Source organism: Lissotriton vulgaris, chromosome 2_1 (genome assembly GCF_964263255.1).
Source record: "Lissotriton vulgaris chromosome 2_1, aLisVul1.2, whole genome shotgun sequence".
Taxonomy (NCBI): domain Eukaryota; kingdom Metazoa; phylum Chordata; class Amphibia; order Caudata; family Salamandridae; genus Lissotriton; species Lissotriton vulgaris.
In genome coordinates, this window is record NC_141687.1 from 1,828,276,824 (window position 1) to 1,828,298,500 (window position 21,677).

At 45.3% G+C, this 21,677-nt stretch overlaps 1 protein-coding gene across 7 annotated transcripts in view; it reads right to left on the reverse strand.

Annotated features, from left to right (window-relative positions):
* The window catches only part of KIF23 (kinesin family member 23), a 208,610-nt gene that overhangs the window by 139,874 nt on the left and 47,059 nt on the right, over positions 1–21,677 (reverse strand). For all 7 annotated transcript variants that reach the window (XM_086957943.1, XM_086957945.1, XM_086957940.1 and 4 more), the window contains exons 2-6: positions 16,478–16,547; positions 15,804–15,932; positions 15,115–15,220; positions 11,824–11,960; positions 8,092–8,207 (exon numbers count right to left, since the gene is read on the reverse strand). In XM_086957943.1, the coding sequence (XP_086814069.1) occupies positions 8,092–8,207; positions 11,824–11,960; positions 15,115–15,220; positions 15,804–15,932; positions 16,478–16,547 (558 nt within the window). The remainder of the gene's footprint in view (positions 1–8,091; positions 8,208–11,823; positions 11,961–15,114; positions 15,221–15,803; positions 15,933–16,477; positions 16,548–21,677) is intronic.

The window sequence follows — 21,677 nt, forward strand, 5'->3', positions numbered from 1 at the left end:
CGGAAAAAAGGGAACTGACGTCATCACGCCGACGTGGGCCTTATATGGAGTCGGTGACGTCAGACGGAGTCGCGCGCGATGCAGTGCTCCTATGACGTTGTCCAAGCCGGCGTGCTACGAAGAATTTTCCGAACGTTGCTGGCGCAAGGGGGATATTCACAAGGTGAGGAATCCACACGGCAGATGTATCTATCAGAATTTGATTTTTTCCAATTTAGTTAAGCTAGCTTAAGTGCCTCGGTTAAGTCTCCCGCTGTTTAGAAATTAATTCTGTAAAGTAGTTAGACCCTTAGCATTTTTGTAATTCTTTAACAAGACTGAAACTACTTTAAAAACCATGACAGAGTGCAGGGACCTTCCAGGAGCTAAACCTGAGCCCCTATGCACATCAGAGTTAAGCAACTCAAAGACCTATGCTAAGCATGGAAACTTGCCATGGGTTCCTCACCCACAAAAGCGGTTGTTGGCAAAGACTGACAAGGCCATAACAAGTAACTCTTCGACCACTGGGGAAGAATAGGATGGAGACTCTGACTCCATCTTTACCCCTTCAGACAGTAGCACTACTGGGAGGGAACCCAGCAGTATCCCCCATGAGGTCTGGAGATGCAGATCTTCAGAAATTGGCCAGAAGGATAACTCTAGGATCTAATCTCTTGACCACAGAAATAGAAAGAGCTGAGCATGTTGGCAGCAAAATAATAAATCGGGATCGAGTAGAATCTTTTGACTCTAAAATCCCCAAAGGGATTGTCCCAAAATTTTTTAAGGGCAATTGTGAGAAAGTGCTTCTTGACATGGTTAGTCCGCACTTTTTGCATGGAAAATGACTAGGTTTTGATTGTAGTACACAAGGTTCTTCCTAATTCGGTCCCGTGCTTCTTCCCTATAAAACTGTTCCACAATTGGTCCTTCAGGCCCCTTGTAATTTCCTACTAAATGGTACCTGGATACCTAAGGCCAGGTGTAGGACGCTTGCTCTGTATATACACTATACCAAAGTGAGGTATATTGTGCACAGAGTCCCGTGGAACCCCAAAGGTAGGTAGAGGTAAAGTTAGATAGCACCCCACTCTCTATTTGTGATAGTGTGTTCGAGCAGTAAGGCAGTATCAGAGGACAGTGTTAAGCATTTTTTGTACAGACTTGGTCAGCAATTAATAGGCACACTCAAAGACTGAAGCACAAGTTACTACTTGTGTAACAATATATCAGTAAGAGACATTAGTTAGTGATAGATTCCTTACCTTAGAATATCCCCAGGAGTCACACTGGATCCAGAAAGTTTTACACAGCAGAACCCCTGTGTGTCGGTAGGTGGCGTTGTGCGGCTCCGCGTCAGTCGCTGGCGTCGTAAGCGCCGAGATGACATCACGGACCCTACTTAGGAGCCACCCATGCGATCCGACATCAGTTCTGTACACTACTCTCCGTGCCAGGAACGCAGAGCCATGCAAGAAACAGACCACTTGTACCTTTGCTTGTCGTGGAAGAGCAACGCAACCTATGTCGCAGTGAGGGGAACGCTGCAAAGTTCAAGTACAAAGAAATAAAGACGTGAAGATCTTCCAGATGCGGCAAGCTTCTCCGGGGATGCGAGAAGTTCTTGGTTCGATGCATGGGTTGCAGCGGCGACACCCTTGATTCAGCAATGTGACTGCAGCAGATCCACTTACGACAGTCTACTCCCACGATGCGTAAAGCTTCCGCACGATGCGACAACTGCAGCGGCGACATCCACGATGCGACTGCGTTGCGCTTCTCGGGGATGCGAGGCTCTTTTCTTCGATGCAGTGCGACAGTTCTAGCGGCGACACCCTCCCTTGGAGTTGCGACGGCAGGCACAGCGACACGCTTCTTCTCAATGAGTCGCACTTCCAGCTCCTTGTGTCGCGCAGTTCCTCAAAAGGCCCAAAACCGCAGCAGGCACTTCCAAAAGAACTCTGGGGAGCTGGGGGTTGAAGTCTGTTGTCCCTGAGACTTCAGCTGGAGGTAATCTCTTTTCCAAACCCTTCACAAGTTGAAAGCAAAGTACACAGTTCCTTTCTCCTTCCTTCCAGTAAGGCAACCACTGCAGGCCAATCCCCCAAGCAACACTTCACCTTGGGAATACTCTCTCCTCAGTTTCTTCAGGTTCCTCTCCTCAGTAAAGGTTTCTTCTTGTAGTCCAACGTGATCTAATTTCATAAGATTAGGGTCCCAATATTTATACCACAAAATGCTTTGTTCTCTGAGGGCAGAGGGGCCTTTGCCCAGTCCAAACCAGTTCTGAAGCACCCTGTTTACCAGACTTCTCCTTTGGTTTCAAAGTGCAGGGCAGAAACATCAGACGCCCCACAGGAGGTGGAGCCAGCATTGTGAAAGGCAAGTACAGTGCTGGAGCACTTTGTTTACAGGACTCCTCTTCTTTCAGTGTGCAGGGCAGAGCCATCAGCCGCTCCCCAGGAGGTGGAGCCAGCATTGTGGAAGGCAGGTACAGGTCTATTCAAGGTACAGGTGCAACTACCACCCCCCCCCCCCACCCCATCTAGATGCAGATCTCTCTATTCCCACTGGGCTGACTCATCTTGTCTCTCGGAATCCCCCAGCCCTGTCACTCACAAAACCAGACAAAGGAATACACAAACTAGCAGAGGCAGGCTTGAACGGTTAGGCAAGCAAATACCTACTTTCTAAAAGTGGTATTTGCAAACAATGAATGTTAAAACCAAATTTATTAAAATATGTATTTTATCATTCTGAGTTCAGGCATACTAAACTTTAATTTCTCCCATGTTCTCGGAGTCAGTTAGGATTATAAACTGTAATAATTCTAACAGCCCATTCTGACCTATGGAGAACAGGTAGGCTTGCAATAGTGAAAAACGAAAATGGCTGTAATTCACTATTAGGACCAGCCCTATGTGTGTGGTTTGTCCTAACATACTTATAATGCACCGTGCCCTTAGGCCTACCATAGGGGTGACTGATATTAAGAAAAGGGAAGGTTTAGAGACTGGCAAGTGGGTGCACTTGCCCAATCCGTGTGACAGTACCAGACTGCACACAGTTTCTGCAATGGCAGACCTTAGAAATATTTTACAAGGCTGCTTCTGTGGGTGGCACAACCAGTGCTGCAGGTCCACCAGCAGCATTTGGATTTACATGCCCTGGGCACTAGACTAGGGTCTGACAAATAAACCAAATAGCCAAACATGGAACCACTTATTAATACATCAATTTACAATAGGGAGCACTTGCACTGTGGCACTGGACAGCAGTGGCACAGTGCCCAAAGCATCTAACATCAGTAAAAATACGAGGCAACAGCAAAAATGGAAGGGAGACCCACGCTAATGGTGCCAGGTTTAACAGCGGTGGTGTTGCCCGTGAACACCGGCACTACACTTCCCCGGGCAGAGCGAAGGAATGCCTTCAGTGCAAGTTGGATCGCCCGAAGCTCCAAGAAGGTTGATATGGTGCCGGGATTCCGCTGGAGACCAGAGGCCTCTGATCTCCGCCTCTCTCAAGTGGCCTCCCCATCCCAGGAGGGACGCATCCGTCACCACTGTGTGCTCCGGTTGGGGGAGGGAGAGGGAGAGGGATCTGCCATTGACCCAATCAGGATTCGTGAGCCACCACTGCAATTGACTCGCAGTGCCTTCCAAGATCTGGAAGTCATCCGACAGGTTGCCCTGATGCTGTGCCCACTGAAACTTCAGGTCCCACAGCAGAGCCAGCATATGCCATCTGGCATGTTGCACTAGCAGGATGCAGGAGGCCATCAGGCCCAGGAACCGGAGGGTCATCCTGACGGAAACCCAGGATAGAGGCTGAAAGGTCTGAATCCTTGCCTGCATATCCCAGACTCGCTGCTCGGGGGATTAACCAGAAACCACGTCGAATCCAGAACCACTTCGATGAAGGGGAGCTTCTGAGAGGGACTCGGGTGCAACTTAGCACATTGATGGAGAACCCCCAGCAAATACAGGAGGTCGGCCATAGTCTGAAGGTGGGTGACTACTGTTTGGGGTGAACCCGCCTTCAACAACCAGTCATCAAGGTAGGGGAATACGGACACCCCTGACCTCCGCAATTACTTTCGTGAACACCCGAGGGGCGCTAGTAAGGCTAAAGGGGAGCACAGCAAACTGAAAATATTCTTGGCCACCCGTGAACCGCAGGTAGCGCCGGTGGGCCAGCAGGACGGGGATGTGAAAATATGCGTCCTGAAAGTCTAACGCCACCATCCAGTCTCCAGGGTCGAAGGCAGCCAAGACCTGAGCCAGAGTCAACATCTTGAACTTCTCCTCCCGGATGAAGATATTGACGTTCCTGAGGTCCAAAATGGGTCGCAGGCCCCTTTGTCCTTTCTTGGGGACCAGACAGTAGTGGGAATAACAACCACGTCCTACTTCTGGCCCAGGAACGCGCTCGATGGCCTGTTTGGCCAGAAGGGCTGTGACTTTCGGCTGGAGAAGTGCAACGTGATCCCCCGACATGCGGTGGAACTGAGCTGGCATGTCAGGAGGGGGTACACTCGAAGGGGAGGGAGTATCTCCCAGCCCCATAAACTCTTAATGGCAGTACTACACTTACAATGTCTGAGAATTGACTTAGACACTGTAGGGGTACAGGGCTCATGCACATGTACCCTCACCACTGGTATAGTACACCCCGCTAGATGAGTGACTGACCTATGCCAGGGCAGTGGGTTGTAGGCATGGCACACAGATGTGTGCCATGTCGACTTAACTTTGTTTTGCACCAATGCAGTTTTAGGGAAAGAACATACGCCCTAGGAGAAGCCCAAGGCACACTCAGTCAAAGCACATCAGCAAACAGTGGGGGGTAACCATGCCGAAAGAGGGACTTTCTCATACTAGGGGACTGAAGAATGTCTCACCTAGGCCATGCTACTGCCACTGCAGCAAGCACAACTGCAGACAAAACGACAAAGTCGACTTGGTACACTGCCTGTGTGCCATGCCAACTAGCAGTGCCCAAGGTATAGCTAAGTCACCCCTCTAGCAGGCCTTACAGCCCTAAGGTAGGTTGCACTATATCACAGGTGCGAGCATATCTGCATGAGCAGATATGCCCAACAAATTTTAAGTATTCTTAGATATTGTAAATGCCCGGGAAGCCATAGAGTATATGGGCTGAAAACTCGACAACTCTAGTTCCACAGCACCAGAACGGCTTCTCTGAACAAAGGAGTGTTTGATATTAAACTTCTGATGCCAGTGTGAGATATATTGATCGATTTACTCAGAGGGCACCTCAGAGGTGCTCCCTGAAAACCTACCAACCCTGGTGTGGTCACAGACTGGCTTTAGGCTGCTTGCCACCACCAGACCGGTTTCTGGACCCCTGGGTCAAGAGACCCTGCTCTCTGGGATCAGAAACAAAGCACATCCTCCCCTAGGATGCGCACAGTGCTCAAGAGGGAAGTTTCAAAGCCCTGCTGCCTTTGTAATATTACCCCCCGCGCCCCCCCAAGTTTCAGCTGCAGAAGGCAGCTTCTGGTTTACACCCTCACTTTGGGCAGGAACAACTATGAAGAACAGGTGGTTGTCCACCTCTGTCAATTCCACCCCTAATGTGTAGGAAGCGAGGTGAAGCACATTTTTCAGTCCCTGCCATCTTGAAGATGGGTGTGTGGGGGTGGGAGGGGCTCCTCCAATCAGGGCTAGAATCCAGGGAAGGAGCCCATTCACCCTGTCACTCCCTTATAACGCCCCGAAATTTAGTATTTAAGTGGCTCCCCCAGACCTTGAAACTAGTGCCTGCTGACCTATGAAGAAAAAGGCAGAAAAAGACGCAGTGCAGAGAAGACTGACGACTCCTAACTGGCTTGACCCTAGCCCTACCGACCTGTCTGCAGCTTCAAAGAACTGTCCACAACACCTAGACGGACCGTCTACCTTTGAGAAAGACCAGTACTCCCAAGGACAGCGGTTCTGTCCACAAGAAACCAACTCAAAGGATTCTGGTGCCCTCCAGAACCGCAAGTTCTGACCACTCTGCACCCAACACCTCAAGCCCGTGTCCAGGTGGCCCACCAATCCAGAAAAGGTTCCCCCAGCCATCCTCAACCACAAGTCCAGCATTAGCCGACCCCTCCTGATCTCCAAGACGACATCTTTAGAGTGAATACAGAGGCTACCTCGGACCACGACCGGTCCCGGTAAGAAAATGTGACACTAAAGGGCACCCCTGCACCCGTAGCCCCTGGAGAGCTCTACCAAGGGTGTCCCTCTGACCTACAGCATCTCAACATACCTCTGCCATCACTGGTTCCATTCGTGCTAGTTTACACATTGAAGAGCACTGGGCGTCCCAATGCTGTATTTACACCATGTACCCTGCCACATCTGTGCAGCTGGTGGTGTATGTATGATGATGCCTTGTGCCCCCTGTACTTGCTCTAACTCCCCTCCCCCGAATCTCTGGACTCTGTGATAGATATAACACCTGGTGGTATACCATTTACAGAGTCCGCGTCCTACATGCATTCTGCAAAAGCAGAGGGCCGTCAAATGACATGTTAATCAGGGACATCTGGACAGCACATGAAAAACCTGCATCTCATTGATGCATGATGCCCAAGGATGAAGCTGGTACTGAGTGCCACGTCTAAGCAGTCAGTAGAGCCCAGTTCTGACTGAAGACTTACTTCACTGCATACTCTCCATCATGCATACTGTGCGTTAGGGTTACTCTGTACTCTTTTAGGAGACTAGCTGCAAAAATCTAATCAACCATGTCCCACAATATGTGTGAATAATGTCACAGGAGACAGCCATTATTGACAGATCTTAAAGGCCAAGCTGGCAGAGAAAAACATCACTTTCCCAAAAGCCTCCATACGTATGGATTCCATATGCAGAGGTGTACTGGATGCGAAAGGGAATGAATTTGGGTTAAGTCTGCCCACCAAACTTTTGCAGCATAGGATGTTGCGAAAGAAATGCCAAGTCTCCCAGCACACGCCCAAGTCATCTGGTCACTTGCCCGTTTACTGGTGGTCATGTACAGGCTATGGCCTACATATCCAACAAGGTATCAGTCAGTGCTTTATTGAAAGGCAAGAGTGGCTTTGTGTAAATCCGGCCCGGCTACAGCACTTCCATAAACACATTAGTTTTTACCTCGTAGAAAAATGGAGGTTGGAAACTTCTGCAGAGAGGCAAATAACCACTGCAAAAGGAGGCAGATTCTTCAGTAGAGGGACATGAATGGATGAGGGGGCTGAATTCGCCCCCACTAGCACTAATAAAAGCATTTCAGGTTTTACATTTAGCACTGTACAATTTTAGGGAACCCGTGAACTATGTGCACAGTAGAACCACCTAGTGGCATACCATATACAGAGCCAGCATCATCCAGCCTCGTCAAAGGCTTCCACCTCTTGCAGTGTTGCCGGCTGCTCTGCAAATTCTGGCAGCATTGGGACCATTCAAGGGGAAGGAGGGCAGAGTGAAGGAGAGGAATGGGGGGGTTGGAGGCCAGTGGAAACAAAATCTTCAAGACTCTTATCTAGACTGAGTGACATACTGGTGTTCACACGACTTCTCAGAAGGCAAGTGGAAGGATGCAGGAAAGTGCTGCTTCGCCTTATGCTTTGGAGTGAAAGCAGGGTGCAACAGAACCGACAAGCAGCTGCACAATGCCACTCAGCCTGCAAGGGAATTGCTGAACAAATTCTCCAAATCTAATCTGGTGCCCAGTGCATTATCAGCAGGTAAGGATTGGGAGGTCAGAAATATCCTACCGAAGAAATGAAAAAAGGACTACGATTCTGGAATCTGGCAAATTATTTAAAAGTATGGGAGTGAACATGGCTTTAGAATTTGAAGGAAAGGTCTATACAACAGCAAGACAATACCAGGATTTCGTTATTTTCAAAACTGAAAAACTAATATGGCCAACTGGATTACACGAGCATGGCCAGGTACATTCTATAAAAACAGAAAAAAAAACATGTACTTTGAAATATCAATGGTCTAGATGAAACGCTACCAATAAAAAACACTGAAGGTTTTTTCAAAATACACTGCTGGGCTTGAATTGGTAAACATTTTTCCGACTTAATTAAAAAGAACTCACCTGCTGTTGGGAGTCTTCGGAATGACAACTGGCTGTGCTTCTCTTCTCTGACGCTCCAGAAGAGCATCCACCTCATTCTGCACGTCCATACCATTCCGATCGTCTGGACGGAAAACCTACGGGTAGGGTGGCAGAATACATCAACAGGATGTCTCACAGGACTTGGAAAGAACTTCTACAGATGGTGGATGAGCAATTTAATGGGGAAGTGGATATCCTTCACCCCAAGAAAACAAATAGCAATATAAAAAGTTAAAATAAGTTTAACAAAACAAATAAGATTTATCCCACAACCCCAACCCCATTTTCAGAAAGAAATGCATAATCATGACAGAATGGTTGATTTGCTGTAACATGTACACAATTAAAAAATGACCACTGGTCTGTAAGAAAATCTAGGAAATTATGTGCCCAAGAAACACAAAGCACCAGTGAAAAGAATGTATGTTTTGATAACTAGACTCTCTCGAAGTCAGGTTTCAGAAGTGAGAAATGATAGATTTCCCTAACTCTCAGGTTATGAATACCGCAAAGTCACTAGCACACCAGGTATGAAGGTCTGTTATTTTGATCCCTAAATTATTTGGTATATTAATGACATGCTAGAATGGGGTTCCTTGACTTCTACATCAAAGGAAGCCTTCATCACTTTTCTCCTTATGCTGGGAAGAGGACCCAAGGTCATTCTCATCACACTCCAGACCTACTTAATACTGGCTCAAAGATTATGGTTACAGACATTTGAAATCATCTCACAGGAATCGAAAAAGATTTATCCATGCAGGTTTCCTATCGAACAACTCGTATGCAATATCTAGAAAAACCTCAGATTTTGCAAGAGACTATATTGCCTGTTCTTTTCTAATAAGAGAATTCTATCAAAGCAGGGGTGATAAGTAGCTGTTGTGGGGATAAGTAGCTGTTGTGGGGATAAGTGGTCAAAATTCATCAAAAAGTTTTTGGTTTGGTCTCTTGGGAGCATTAACAGCAGGATCGGTGTTCGAAAGAGATTGCCACCCGCCTTAATGAAGTACATTCAAACTCTGTGCAGATCAGATAGTCAAAGTCAAGAACTAAAATGATTGTATTCTCTGTAGTGCACTGCATATGTACAACTTTGTTTATAATTCATAGATATGGAATAAATTCTCTAATGGACATTTCACATAAATGATCATGGTTCATTTCTTCCTCCACCGCCCCATTATAAAATGTACGTGTAGTACAACACAAGGTTGCTGCTGTTCTTCGCTGCAGCCATGGAGCTATTCGCATTAATGTACAGACAACAGATGGCAGGCACTGGGATTTAAGTATATTACGGAGAATCCTTAATATCTTTTTTTGCCTATGTGGTCTTACTATTTTTAGCAAACATTAGAACCTTAGAGTATAGCATTAAAAAAACGTGTACTGTTTTGTATAGTGGATTTAAGACACTTTAGTTTATTGTTAATATGATATGTTTATTTGCATTTTATCCTTCTCTGTCTAATTGGCGGCAAAATGTTGACATCACTATGGCTATCCTGTATATTGTACTGTTTTAGTACCTGGCCTTGACAGGCATCTCTTGGCTGTCGACAAAAAAATGTTGTGAAAAAACACTTGTACAGAAGGTGTGTAGGGAGGTTACTGTGCAATTGGGACACACATGAGTTATTTCACTTAGTCACTCCAGATCAGTCAGTTGTTGAGTACTCTGTTCCAGTGGGCTCCTGATCACATTAAATGCTTTAGAATTTAATTACATCAGAAGACAGGGGCTGTATAAAAGCCTACATAAGCTTACATACACCCATTATGCTACAGGTGTTCCCCCCCTTCGCCCCCTCCCCCCATCTTCTAGCATGTGTCCATGGCAGTTCTCTTTGCTAGCTGTCAGTGTGTGGTAACCCAGGGAAATCGACGTTGTCGGACTGAAACAGAGTCATCTGACACATTGAAATATCCTTGGGCTGCTGGACAGATTCAAGGCCAGAACCTACACTCCTGCTCGCCCCCAGACTTCGAAAAATCAACTCACCCGCTAGCATTTGCGAGGCAGAGTCAATAAGGACGAGCTATTTGTAGGTGCTACTCGCACTTTCTGGCGAGTGGGAAGACAAACTGACACCTGACCTCTGTCTCTAAAAGCAGAGCAAATGAGACAAGATAGTAAGGTTTAAAGGCATCTTTATTGCTCACAAAGTAAATGAGCAATAAAGAGGTTTTTAAATCTTGTTAACTTGTCACATTTGCTCAGCTTTCAGAGGTCATGTGCATTTCAGTTAGGTCGAGTAGATGTTTCACGTTACTAGACATGCAGGTCTACTGCAATTTTTATGATTTTTTTTTTTTAGCCCTGGCCCCCTTGTATTATCTGTTGTAATGGTTTGCTGCATATGTTCTTGGATAATTTATTGTGGGATAGTATTACCCAAGGTTCATGGGTTTGCAGAGATTAAGCTCTCAAGATGGGGGACCACTAGTCAAGATATGTTTGCAGATGGTTCTCTAGGGACACCCTGGAGCAAGTTCTGAGCCTTTCCACTACTAATTCATATTTTGCTTACAAGCAATGGTGGAAGTAGTCTTGTCGCCAATATATATAATACAACAGGCAAATTTGCTCATCAAGCCCCGTGCCAAGGGGTAATGGGACTTACATTTCCGACTATTAATGAGCTAAAATATGCCAGCATTCAAAATCTGTTTCAATCAAAGGTAGATTAAAAATCATTCCGTATAGGTTCCCCAAAAGGAATTAAGCCACATGGGTCATCTAGAATACATTTTAATAGCGCACCTTTCTTATTGAGCAGAAGTTAGAATCCTAATGCAGATTTTTACCAAAAGGTCTGGCTGTATTTTGGACTAGGGCTTTAGTAGACTACGAAAGGACTAGTGGGATTCGGTTGGCCAGAAACCTCAAAGATGGTTCTTACGAGAATGATAAAAATAAATAGGTAGAAAAACCCACAAACAGTTCAGCATATGCACTGCATTGGTTTGGCACAAATTCCTGCTAAATGCCTGCTTACGCAGCCCCATCGTTTTACTTCAGGGGTAAAAGATTTGGCGCTGTGTAAAGGTCAGGCTCAATGCTCAAGACCTCGTTGATCCAGCACAATGCTCTAAAGATACGAGAGGTTGAGAACAATTACCTAGTAAGCTTCAATTGAGACATGGATGCTTCTAAAGCTGATGAGCTTAATATACTGGACGTCACTTGAGTTTCTTTCTGGGGTTTCCTTTTTTTATACTTTTTTGTAGCAAGACTTCAACTGCTATGCATCCAAATATTGTTCAACAACTAGTACACGTTTGCCGGGTTGATCTGTCTTGATGTTAGTGTGCCGTTTTGTTGCACAAATTATTGTAAAAATAAAAACTTTTGGAAAAACAGATTTACAGTGAAAGAGCATTTTTCATGCCAAAGGACAGAGTGAGCAGGTTAAAGTTTTTCATTACAGGAGACCAGTAAGAAAAAAGGTAAAATAAAAATAGGAGGGGACTGTAGGTTGATAAAAAAAAGGTAAAAACTCTGTAAAAATACAAATGCAGCCAACAACAGTAATTCACAGAAAGAGCAAGAAGGAAATAAACTGACAGGGGGGGGGGGGGGGGGGGGGGGCGGGGGGGGATAAAACGAGATTTTTTTTTGTAAAAAGGTATTTGAAGTAATAAAGTGAAATTTATAAAATAAATCAGTTTTTGAAATAAAGAATTGCGAAATTGGAGTTAACATACAAATCGCTTGGCTTGGAAGGGTCCAATACTGTTGAAGATCATATCGAGACTTCGAGGGAGCAGCCCTCCATCCCCAGGGGAGCCAGTCATCGTATGAGTTTTTCCACTGCCGGTGACACCATAAGTGAAAAGAATTCCTGGGAGCAGAAAAAGAAAACCGGATCAGAGTTTTCCAGTGAGTACTGCTCTCGGACCATTCACAAATGGGCAGGTGAGTAATCATGGTTTTACTGCAAAAATGCCCTTTAATTTAATATATGTTCTGGAAACCTGTGCCTGGGCAGATTTTTACAAACCTGAAAGAAAAACCCTTGATGCAGACCATAATATGAATAATTCCAGGGTAAAAGACATCACTGCAGATATTAATAAACGTGTGTTTTACTCCAAGTTTATTCAATGCAATTCAAAATGGAACTATTCTGCCACATTTCAGTTACTGATCATTCAGAAAATTGGTCTATAGATTTACCAAAGCCAAGATACAAATATCATTTGTCCTTAGGAAACACAACTTTTTTTTGTCCTCGTGGGTTGGTACTAATACTCTTTTGCCCCACTATATAAGGTCCTTAGCTTGACACAAGCTTCCTTTACAACTTTCCAAAACACTTACCTCAGATTACCATTGCCAAGCTGGTTGGCAGTCTGTTAAGACTTCTTCACAATCTATTGTTCCTAGTTTTCAAAGCCATAATTGTCTCCAACCTGAACTAGCTGCCTTGAATCCTAAGCCAGTATGTCCAGAACTCTAATTTGCACCCCAGTCACCAATCTTCTGGTGAAATGAAAACATCAACATTCACCATCTAGATTCAATTGCTTCCATCTACTTGGACCCCTGCTGACACAGTTAGAACTAAAACGCTCTTTGGTTCTCTGTCTAACCTCCTTCAAGACTGCCCAAGGAACACCTTTCAGGATTCTCAAAAAATAACTTCACTTATATCGTACTTTCAAATACAACACATTAAATATCAACATAAAAAAACATAATTGTTTGCACTACCTATCTTTGTTGAGCATCCACCACCTAGCAAATACAGAGGAGATTGGTTTAAAATACCCTGCATGCCAACCGATTACTCAACAGGATTTATGCACGGAGCTACTTCAACCTCAACCTCTGTACCGGATCTCCAGGCATTTCATGTGAATTCTTCTGTTGGAGAAGCCTTGAATCGAGATTTGACTATGCCCAGTGAGTGAGAGTGTGTTTGGAATAGTACCTGCTTCATTTTGAAGCACAGACCGATGGCAAGGTCTAGAATTAGCTGCTGGCTTGGGCTGGATACCCATTTAATGGAAGGCTGGTTTCCTGATATGAAGAAATTAGTTGCGGAAGGTGCGCTGGACCAGTGTGTAATTCCTGTGGTGGAATAATGGAACACTTCCTGCAAGGGGGCAGGGTTCTTGGGGGTGGTAAAGAAGTGCCTCATTTTCCAAATTTTAAAAATGCAAACCCAAAAGCTCTACAGGAGGAGTATTACATGTCAAAGGCCTCCTACACATTATCTCGAAGATCCCTGCAGAATTTCCCCTTTACAATTTCAAAAGGCATCCCATCATTTCACCTTGATGTCACCATTAGTACCAATGGAACTACAGTTCTTGACAATTACATGTTCAAGATCATCTATTTAGGCCAATTGACTTACTTTATTTGTGAACCCAGGTAACCCTTTAGAGCTCCGAGACCTTCTGGATCCCAGTATTTAAAAAAAATTCAGGTAGGGCTAGGTCAAATTTTTGGAGTTTTTTTTTTTAGTATTTTATTTTTGATGTTTTGTTTCTGAGTACAATACATTTAATTAACCACTTATTAGTGTTATTTTTCAATCACGTTTCACGTTATATATTTGGGTCCCCCTCCCCACCTAAAATCGGTCCTGCTCTTGCTCGAACCGTATTTTTGCCCAAGGATCTAGCCTCTCTCTCATGTTCCAAGATAAACCTAGAACTAACTGGGATCTTTGAGCAATCAAAACACTGCTGTGGACCAGTATACACATTATACTCTGCTTCAATAAAGATGGTGTCTTGCGAATGAGCTTTTGATTGTATGGCTTTGAGACAATTTGATGGTTAATCCTGTCGAAGACCAATCCCAATTAAGACCCAATTTTTCGACATATCTGGCTTGCCTGAGCAACAACTTTAGTACCGGGACTACTACATTACCAGTCTTTTGACTTGGTTAGAATAGTCCCCCTTGCAAGAGAGCTGGAGGTTGTTTTTCTTTTGGCAGAGACGCTGACCCCTCAGGTTGAGAATCTCAGTCTGCTTAAACAGTTGCTCTTCCATTGCAAAGTGAAATCAACGATTCAAACAGAGGACGTCAGAGCAACAATACAACGTCCACTCTTACCATAGTTGTAGTAGTTATGTCATTCTAATCAGCTTGCCCAAATTACCTCTTCCCATTGTTCACGTGGCTGCACATTATGCTTCTAACAAGTGATCGGATCATATTAACCTCAACCCCTCCCCACCGAGATGCGCTCATTGCATTTAAATGCTAGATTTGTTCTTCAAAAGGGCTTCACGTCAAACAACGTTCCTATCGCATCAATAAAATAATGATGTCTGACAGCTCTCAAAATACATTATAAATAATGCCGGAGATGTCACTGCTTAAAATGACCACCACTATGGGAACTCACAGAGGTTACTGGGCTCAGATTATAACAAGTGCATTTTACTACTGGTGCACTGGGCCTTTCTTTTACTACCAAGCCCAAAATCGAGCACCCCGTTAGCACTGGACCCTCAGGGTAGCTACATCAAGCAGGCCAAAGCATACCCAGTGAAGTTCTGTGGAATAGAAACTAAAGAAACATAATACCAACCATTAAAATAATGCCCTGCCAGGACATTTACATAAAAGAAAAAGTACTTTACATTCAGCACTGGACTATACATGCAAAATCAGAGGGCAGAAATATGAACATAGATGTCAGAATAACAATGTTGCTAAAGTACTGAATCAAAATACAGTCACAACAAGATAGGACACAATGTCCTCTGGGTTTTGAAAAAGCACAAGAAAAAGTGAAAATGTCTCATCTGCAAGTTACTCTGCTTAAGTACAGACAGCGTAGAATCCAATTTTTGTCTACAGTAATCGAGAAAGACTGAACTTAAGTCATACAAAATTTGACAGGGATACACTTAAGCCATCTTAATCAGGGAAGTGACGAATGGGCTTTTACATTCTAGAAATACTGCACACTAAAAAAGTTTTACATTTCAGGACTAGGTCGAATTGGTAAAAATGCTATACGATCTCACCATTTTTTCCGTGAACAAGGTCTTCCACCAAGGGTTTTGCAACAACATCAAAAAGTTCCTTCTGGGTCACCTGAATTCCAAACACTCGCTTGAAGGAGTACTGTGTCTGCAAGAGAAGAAAAGGGGGTTATACAGATTTGACCACAACAATGTGGAGGAAACAATATCTTCAGACAGTCGTAAATGTAGTTTTTAAAGAACAGAGAGCCAGTCACAACCTTCCTTAGCTCTCACACACAGCACCATTAACTTTTACACTAAAGAATCTGCATTCATATAACTCCATGATAGCAAAATGTTTAAAGTGGTCTTCTAAATGGATAGTACAACAGCAATGTTTGGCAGGTGCGAGTTCTAGAGATAAAGGGTTAAAGGCTGTAGGTTTAGAAAATAGCAAAGGGATAGACCACCACATTACTTTAAAGTAAAGACTGAGTTTTTAGATACTATGAAAGTTATGTGCAGGTTAAATCCAGGGCATTCAAAGGCTCCAGATATGGACCAGGTTTCATACACAAGAGAAACCAAATTTTCACTGCTAAAAACAGTCACTGCACCTTTTCTGCATTCCAATCTTTAAAAAAGGCACCTTGGATAAGCAGCTCTCAAAAACAACAAGCAGACCCACATACTCCTGTATCAACAAGTACTGTACACTAAACCACAAAACTGCATGATGAATAAATTACCTCTTTGTACTCTCCATTGCGGTTCACTCTTGTCCCGTCAGGTGGGTGCAGCTGTACTGTGGTTTCATTGATCACCTCAATGCAGCACTCTTGGTCAGGGGGGCTGAGAGGGCGCACACGGCAATACACCTGAGGTGAAAGGAGGCACTTTGAATAAAGGTTGTCTCACAGCAAATATGGGCACTCAGAAATGAACAGATTTGATACAGACCTGCAAGCGAAACCCCTGCCCATGACTAACCGAAAGGCAAACTCTGCTATTAGCAGGTAGTGCTCGCTGCTCACATCCCATACTCCACCATACACACTCCATCCTGCATCACTTTGCTAATATAGCAAAAGCCAACAATAAATGAGTAGAAAGGTTTTGAGGATTATTTGAAAACACTAATCACCCACTGTACTGACAGTTGCACCACAAAACTAGGAGTATCATGAAAACCAACAACTCTAGCAGAAAGAAACACAAGCGTCATCCAAAAAGTTAGCATTTATTGTAAAATGTGATAAAAACTGAGTAAGCATATTCAAACAGGCTGATTTAGTGGAGGTTAGGGTAAGGATCAGGTAGAGTTTGCATGCGAATCGCTGTCTAGGCTGATTTTGTGTCTAAGAGCAATAAGTGAACATGAACCAATGCAATGAACCAATGCAAAATAAGGTATGACACTTACACCCACTGGATCCTTTAAGTTGCTGTTGGACGATTTCTTTAATGGGGTACGTCTAGGGGTTTTTGTCCTTCTAGAGAAAAAACAAAAATGAAATTGAAGTGTGTAAAATACCCATCAACTATATAAAGCGCAAATGATCTAACTGTTTGTCACTATGAGATACTGAGCTGTTCCTCTTGAACGGACATACAAGATACTTACCTTCAGTAATGCATTGTAGCCTTACAGCCCACCGTAGCCGTTAAAGACCCACTTCAAGGTTAATGGCCTGGGCCAAAGGAGAGGGCCTTTAACAAGGGACACGAATGTATTGGCCTGTAGAGCCGGCTATGGGGTTAGAGGGCAGAATGTTCTGATTTGCAAAACAAAGGGCTCACAGAGTCGAAGGGGTCGAATTCCCCTTGGGGTCTTGGAGGCCTTAGTTCACAGCTGTTGGTGAGAGCAAACAGTGGCATTTTGATGCTCTGGGCTTCTACCAGCTGTTAGAAGCCCGGAGCACTCCATTGTCTTCAAATGAGCACTCCACATTCCTATGTTCGAATAACTGGTAAAGACAATATATAGATGCAAATTCCTTACCTTTGAATTTCCATGGGGTCAGGCTGGATCCGGAAACTTTTGAGTGAGCAGTACCCAAGTGCACGGTCGCGTGTATTATAACTAGGGCCCTGAAAAGAGAGCAAACCTATCCCTATCAAATGAGTCCACAGAGTGGGGAGGCATGGGTTGGTCTGTAAGGAATCTGCAGTTATATATTGTCTCTACCAGATAATGTGTTACCGAAGGCAAGTATCTTGTTCATCTCATGGAGACTTCTAGCTGCAGATTCCTTACCTTTGAATTCAATACCTACGTCATTCCATCTGGTCTGTAGGCTGCGGACAGATTTTCTACACTAAAGTCCTGCAGGACCGAATGGGCGAAATGCCCAGTCCTGCAGACCTCAATGTCCAGGCAGTAGTGTGTGGCAAACTTGTGGAGGGATGCCCATGTTGCTGCCTGGCAGATGTCCAGGTCTGGGACACCCGAGCCAACGCCACGGGCGCAGACTTCCCCCTGGTAGAATAAGCTTGTAAGCCCACAGGGGGCTGTTTCTTCCCATATAACCCACAGAGTTGGTTGTTCACCTGGAACCCTTTTGTTTTACGGTCAAGGTAGAACGACAATGCTCTTTTTGGTCCCAGGCGATGGAGACGCTCCTCTCGCAGATGGATGCGGGGTGAGCGAGAAGAAAAAAAAAAAAAAAAAAAAAAAAAAAAAAAAGGTATGCAGCGTGATTCATTCACCCAGATGGAAAGGGGGTCCCCACTTTTGGTAAGAATGACGCATGGGTGCGAAGCAACACCTTATCCACAAAAGTTATCAAGTAGGGAGGCTTGATTGACAAAGCCTGCAAATCCCTCATCCTTCAGGCAGAGGTTATTGCCACTAGAAAGAAAGGCTGTCTTGATGGTAAACAGCTGGAGGGGAAAATTATGTAACAGCTCGAAGGGAGCACACGAGAAATGGGAGGACCAAATTAAGGTACCACTGCGGTATGACATTGGCCATAGGTGGAAACATATGTACATGCCCTATAACAAATCAATTTACAATAGGGGACTTGAACGATGAGAGTTGTTCTTGACCTTCATAACTCTGAGCAGAAGTGGTATGGGCAGAAAGGCGTAAAGAAGGCCTGAGCTCCAGCCGTGCCGAAAAGCATTGCAGAGAGACCGCCTCTTTGGAGACTCCAGCACTCAATACTGCTGACACGTTCTCTACGAAGGCGAACAGACCCAACAAAGGCTCTCCCACACTGCTGAAACAGACCGTGTGCCACCTCAGACTGAATTCACCCTTCGTGATCCGCTAGGCATCGATGGCAGAGTTCATCCATCCTGCCGTAACCTGCCAGGTGTTGAACCACCACAATTATGCCCTGCTGTTCCAGTATTGTCCAGAGAAACAGGGCCTCTTGACAAAGGGTACATGCCCCCCCCCCCCCGACCTCCATCCTCCCTGCATGTTGTAGTACCACATGGCAGTGGTTGTGTCCATGAACACCTGCACTAACATCTTCTTGACAAAGGGAAGAAATGCTTTCAATGCTAGCCAGATCGCCTGAAGCTCCAACAAGTTAATGTGGAGCCCAACTCTGCCGGTGACCAGTGTCCCCTTATCTCCACCTCTCCCAGAAAGCTTCCCCTTCCCAGGAGTGACGCATCTTTCACTATTGTGAAATCTGGTTAGGGAAGGGAGAGGGAGTCTGCCTCTGGCCCAATCGCAGTTGTCGATGACTACAGATCTTTTGTAGCTTCCTCAAAGATCTGAACCATGTCAGAGATTCCTCTGATGTTTTGCCCACTGGAACTTCAGGTCCCACTACAGAGCCCGCATACTCCATCTGGCAGGATTTACCAACAAGATGCATGAAGCCATGAGTCCCAGCAGCCTCAAAGTCACTCTCACCGAAATCAGATAGGGGCTGAAACATTAGTATCATAGCCTGAAAATCCTGGACTCACTGCTTGAGAGAATAAGCATGAAACTGCGCTATGTCTAGAAAAGCTCTGATGAAAGTGAGAGTCTGGGAAGGAGTCAGGTGCGACTTCTGCACATTATAGAGAACCTCAGCAAATGCAGGAGGTTCACCGAAGTCTGAAGGTGGAAGAGGACAGCCTGGGACAAAGGCGCCTTGAACAGCCAGTTGTGAATATAGGTGGAAGACGGACAAAAGGGAGCACAGTGAATGTGGCCTACCTTGAACCGCAGATAACACCTGTGGGCAGGCAGGATATGGATGTGAAAATACACATCCTGCAAGTCCAACGCTACCAGCCAGTCTCCTTGGTCTAGGGCAGACTACTCAACCAATGTGAGCATCTCTTTTTGAGAATGAGGTGTGAGGTGTGAGGTCCGAAGGTCCAAAATGGCCCATAACCCTTGGTTAGCAACCACTGCCTACTTCTGAAATTGAAACACTTTCTATAGCTTCCTTGACCATGACAGCTGTAACTTCCCCCTCGGAGTAATACTAGATGTTCCTCCGCCAGCCGTTCTGGAGTTAGCAGTAAAGAAGGAGGAAAAGAAAAAGGAAGAGAGTAGCCTTCTTTAATGATCTGAAAGACTAACTTGTCCAAAGTTATGGACCTCCTTACAGACCCAAACTAGGAGTGCTTAGAGGCTGCAGCTGCTGGGGGCTGGGTGGCAGACTAATTCTGGCTACCATTCCCTTGTGGTCATATTGAACCACGTCCTCACACAACTTGGGAAGTCTGTGCAGGACTGTGGCTGGGATATGGCAGACACGGTGGAAAACCCCTTCCATTGCAGAGAAAGCTGAACTGGCCGTGAGATGCAAGCATGAAGGCCGTGGATCTGGCGGTAGCACAAGTTTCCTTGAAGTGCTTTCTCTCCAAAAAGACAAGTCCCGTCAAAGGGCATGTCCATGAGATTAGCCTGGATATCACCCGAGTAGCCAGATACTCTCAGCCAGGCATGGCGGCGTAAAGCCACCATTGACGAAACAGCTGTTCCTGGCGAGTCAGTTGTGTCAAGGCCACACCTGATGGTGAATTTTCCTGCATCTCTGCGATCCTTCACTGCCTGGGAGAATACAGCCCATGCCTCTTCCGGCACCTGTGGCAGCACTTGTGCAAACAGCTCTCAAAAGGTGTGGGAGAAACTGCCCAATAAGCATGCGGTATTCACCCACACCAATGCCAGGCTAGTAGATGAAGACATTTTCTTCCCAAGTGTGTCCAGCCCTAAACAGGGGACCATAAGGGAACGTGCTATGGGATGTTGAAGCCTGATACACCAAGCCCTCAGCGGTGGGGTGTGGCTGAGAAAACCTGGGTCGCCAGGCACTGGCTGCATACAATTGTACAATTCACATCAGTCAACTAGTACACTAGTAGTCAGTATGTTTTTTAAGGTGCCCTCTGCGTGCATGAGTAATAAATCTACCACTGGAATCAGTATGGGTTTATTTATGGGAGAGGTTTGATAGCAAACATTTCTAGTTTCAGTGAGGCCATCATGTTGCTGGCAAACTCGTACATACCAGTGTCCAGCCCATGTACTCAACATGGCTTCCGTGTTCACTAGTAATAACTAAGAACCGGCTTATACATCACAGGGGTATATCTGCTCATGCAGATATGTCCACACATGCAGTATAGTGCACCCTGTCTTAGGGCTGTAAAGCCTGCTGTAGGGGTGGCTTACCTATACTGCATGCAGTGACTGCAGGCAGGACACAGGAGATATGCCATGTTGTGCCTTCACTTTTCTCTGCACTATGGCACGCAGCCTGCAATGGCAGTTTGCATGTTGGTGCTGCGGAGTCCCTTAGGGTTGCACCATAGATGTTGCAGTCCTTAGAGGCCCGCTTTAGCATCCTTGCCCTTGGTACCATTCACTAGGGGGTGCTAAAGGTATTGCCAATTGGGGGGGCAACAATTGTACACTTTTACAGAAAGATCTGGCAATGGGGACCGAGATAGCAGGAACCCAGTGAACCTCTGTCAAAATCGCATCAGATACCAGGCAAAAAGTGGGGGTAACTGTATGAAACTGTAATTTTTTTGTTTTGTTTTTTTGCAGTAGTCCCTCGACGTTTTGCCCGGTATTTGATGCAACTTTGCCTGAAGTGCACTGGGTTCCTGCTAACCTGATACTCAGTTTTCTTTCCCCAAAACAAGAGATCCGGCCAATTGATACCCAGTCCCTAGTAAGTGGTACCTCTGGCACCTAGGGCATAGGTACTAAGGAGGGTCCCTAAGAGCTGCAGCAGGACTTGTGCTACCCCAAGGGACACAGCACCAAACTCATACAGAATGCCACTGCAGGATGCGTGACAAGGTGCTCTAAAAAGTGAAAACACAACATGGCACACACATATGAACCATGTTCCTTAAAACTGCATGTAATATTTGTAAGTCACCCCTACAGGAGACCATACCGCCCTATTGCAGGGTACATTATTACAAGAGGACATATCTGCAGGAGCAGATATGCCCCAGTAATGCCTAGTTCCATTACTAGATATTGCAAGTGAAGAGGGAAGCCATCTTCAGGTACATGCTGGGATTTGGCCAAAACGCGTTTCCCCAGCTACATAATGGCTCTACAGAAGAATACGGTGCTCGATATCAAACACCTTGTATTATTAAACCCACACTGATTCCAGTGAGTAATTTATCAATACATGCAC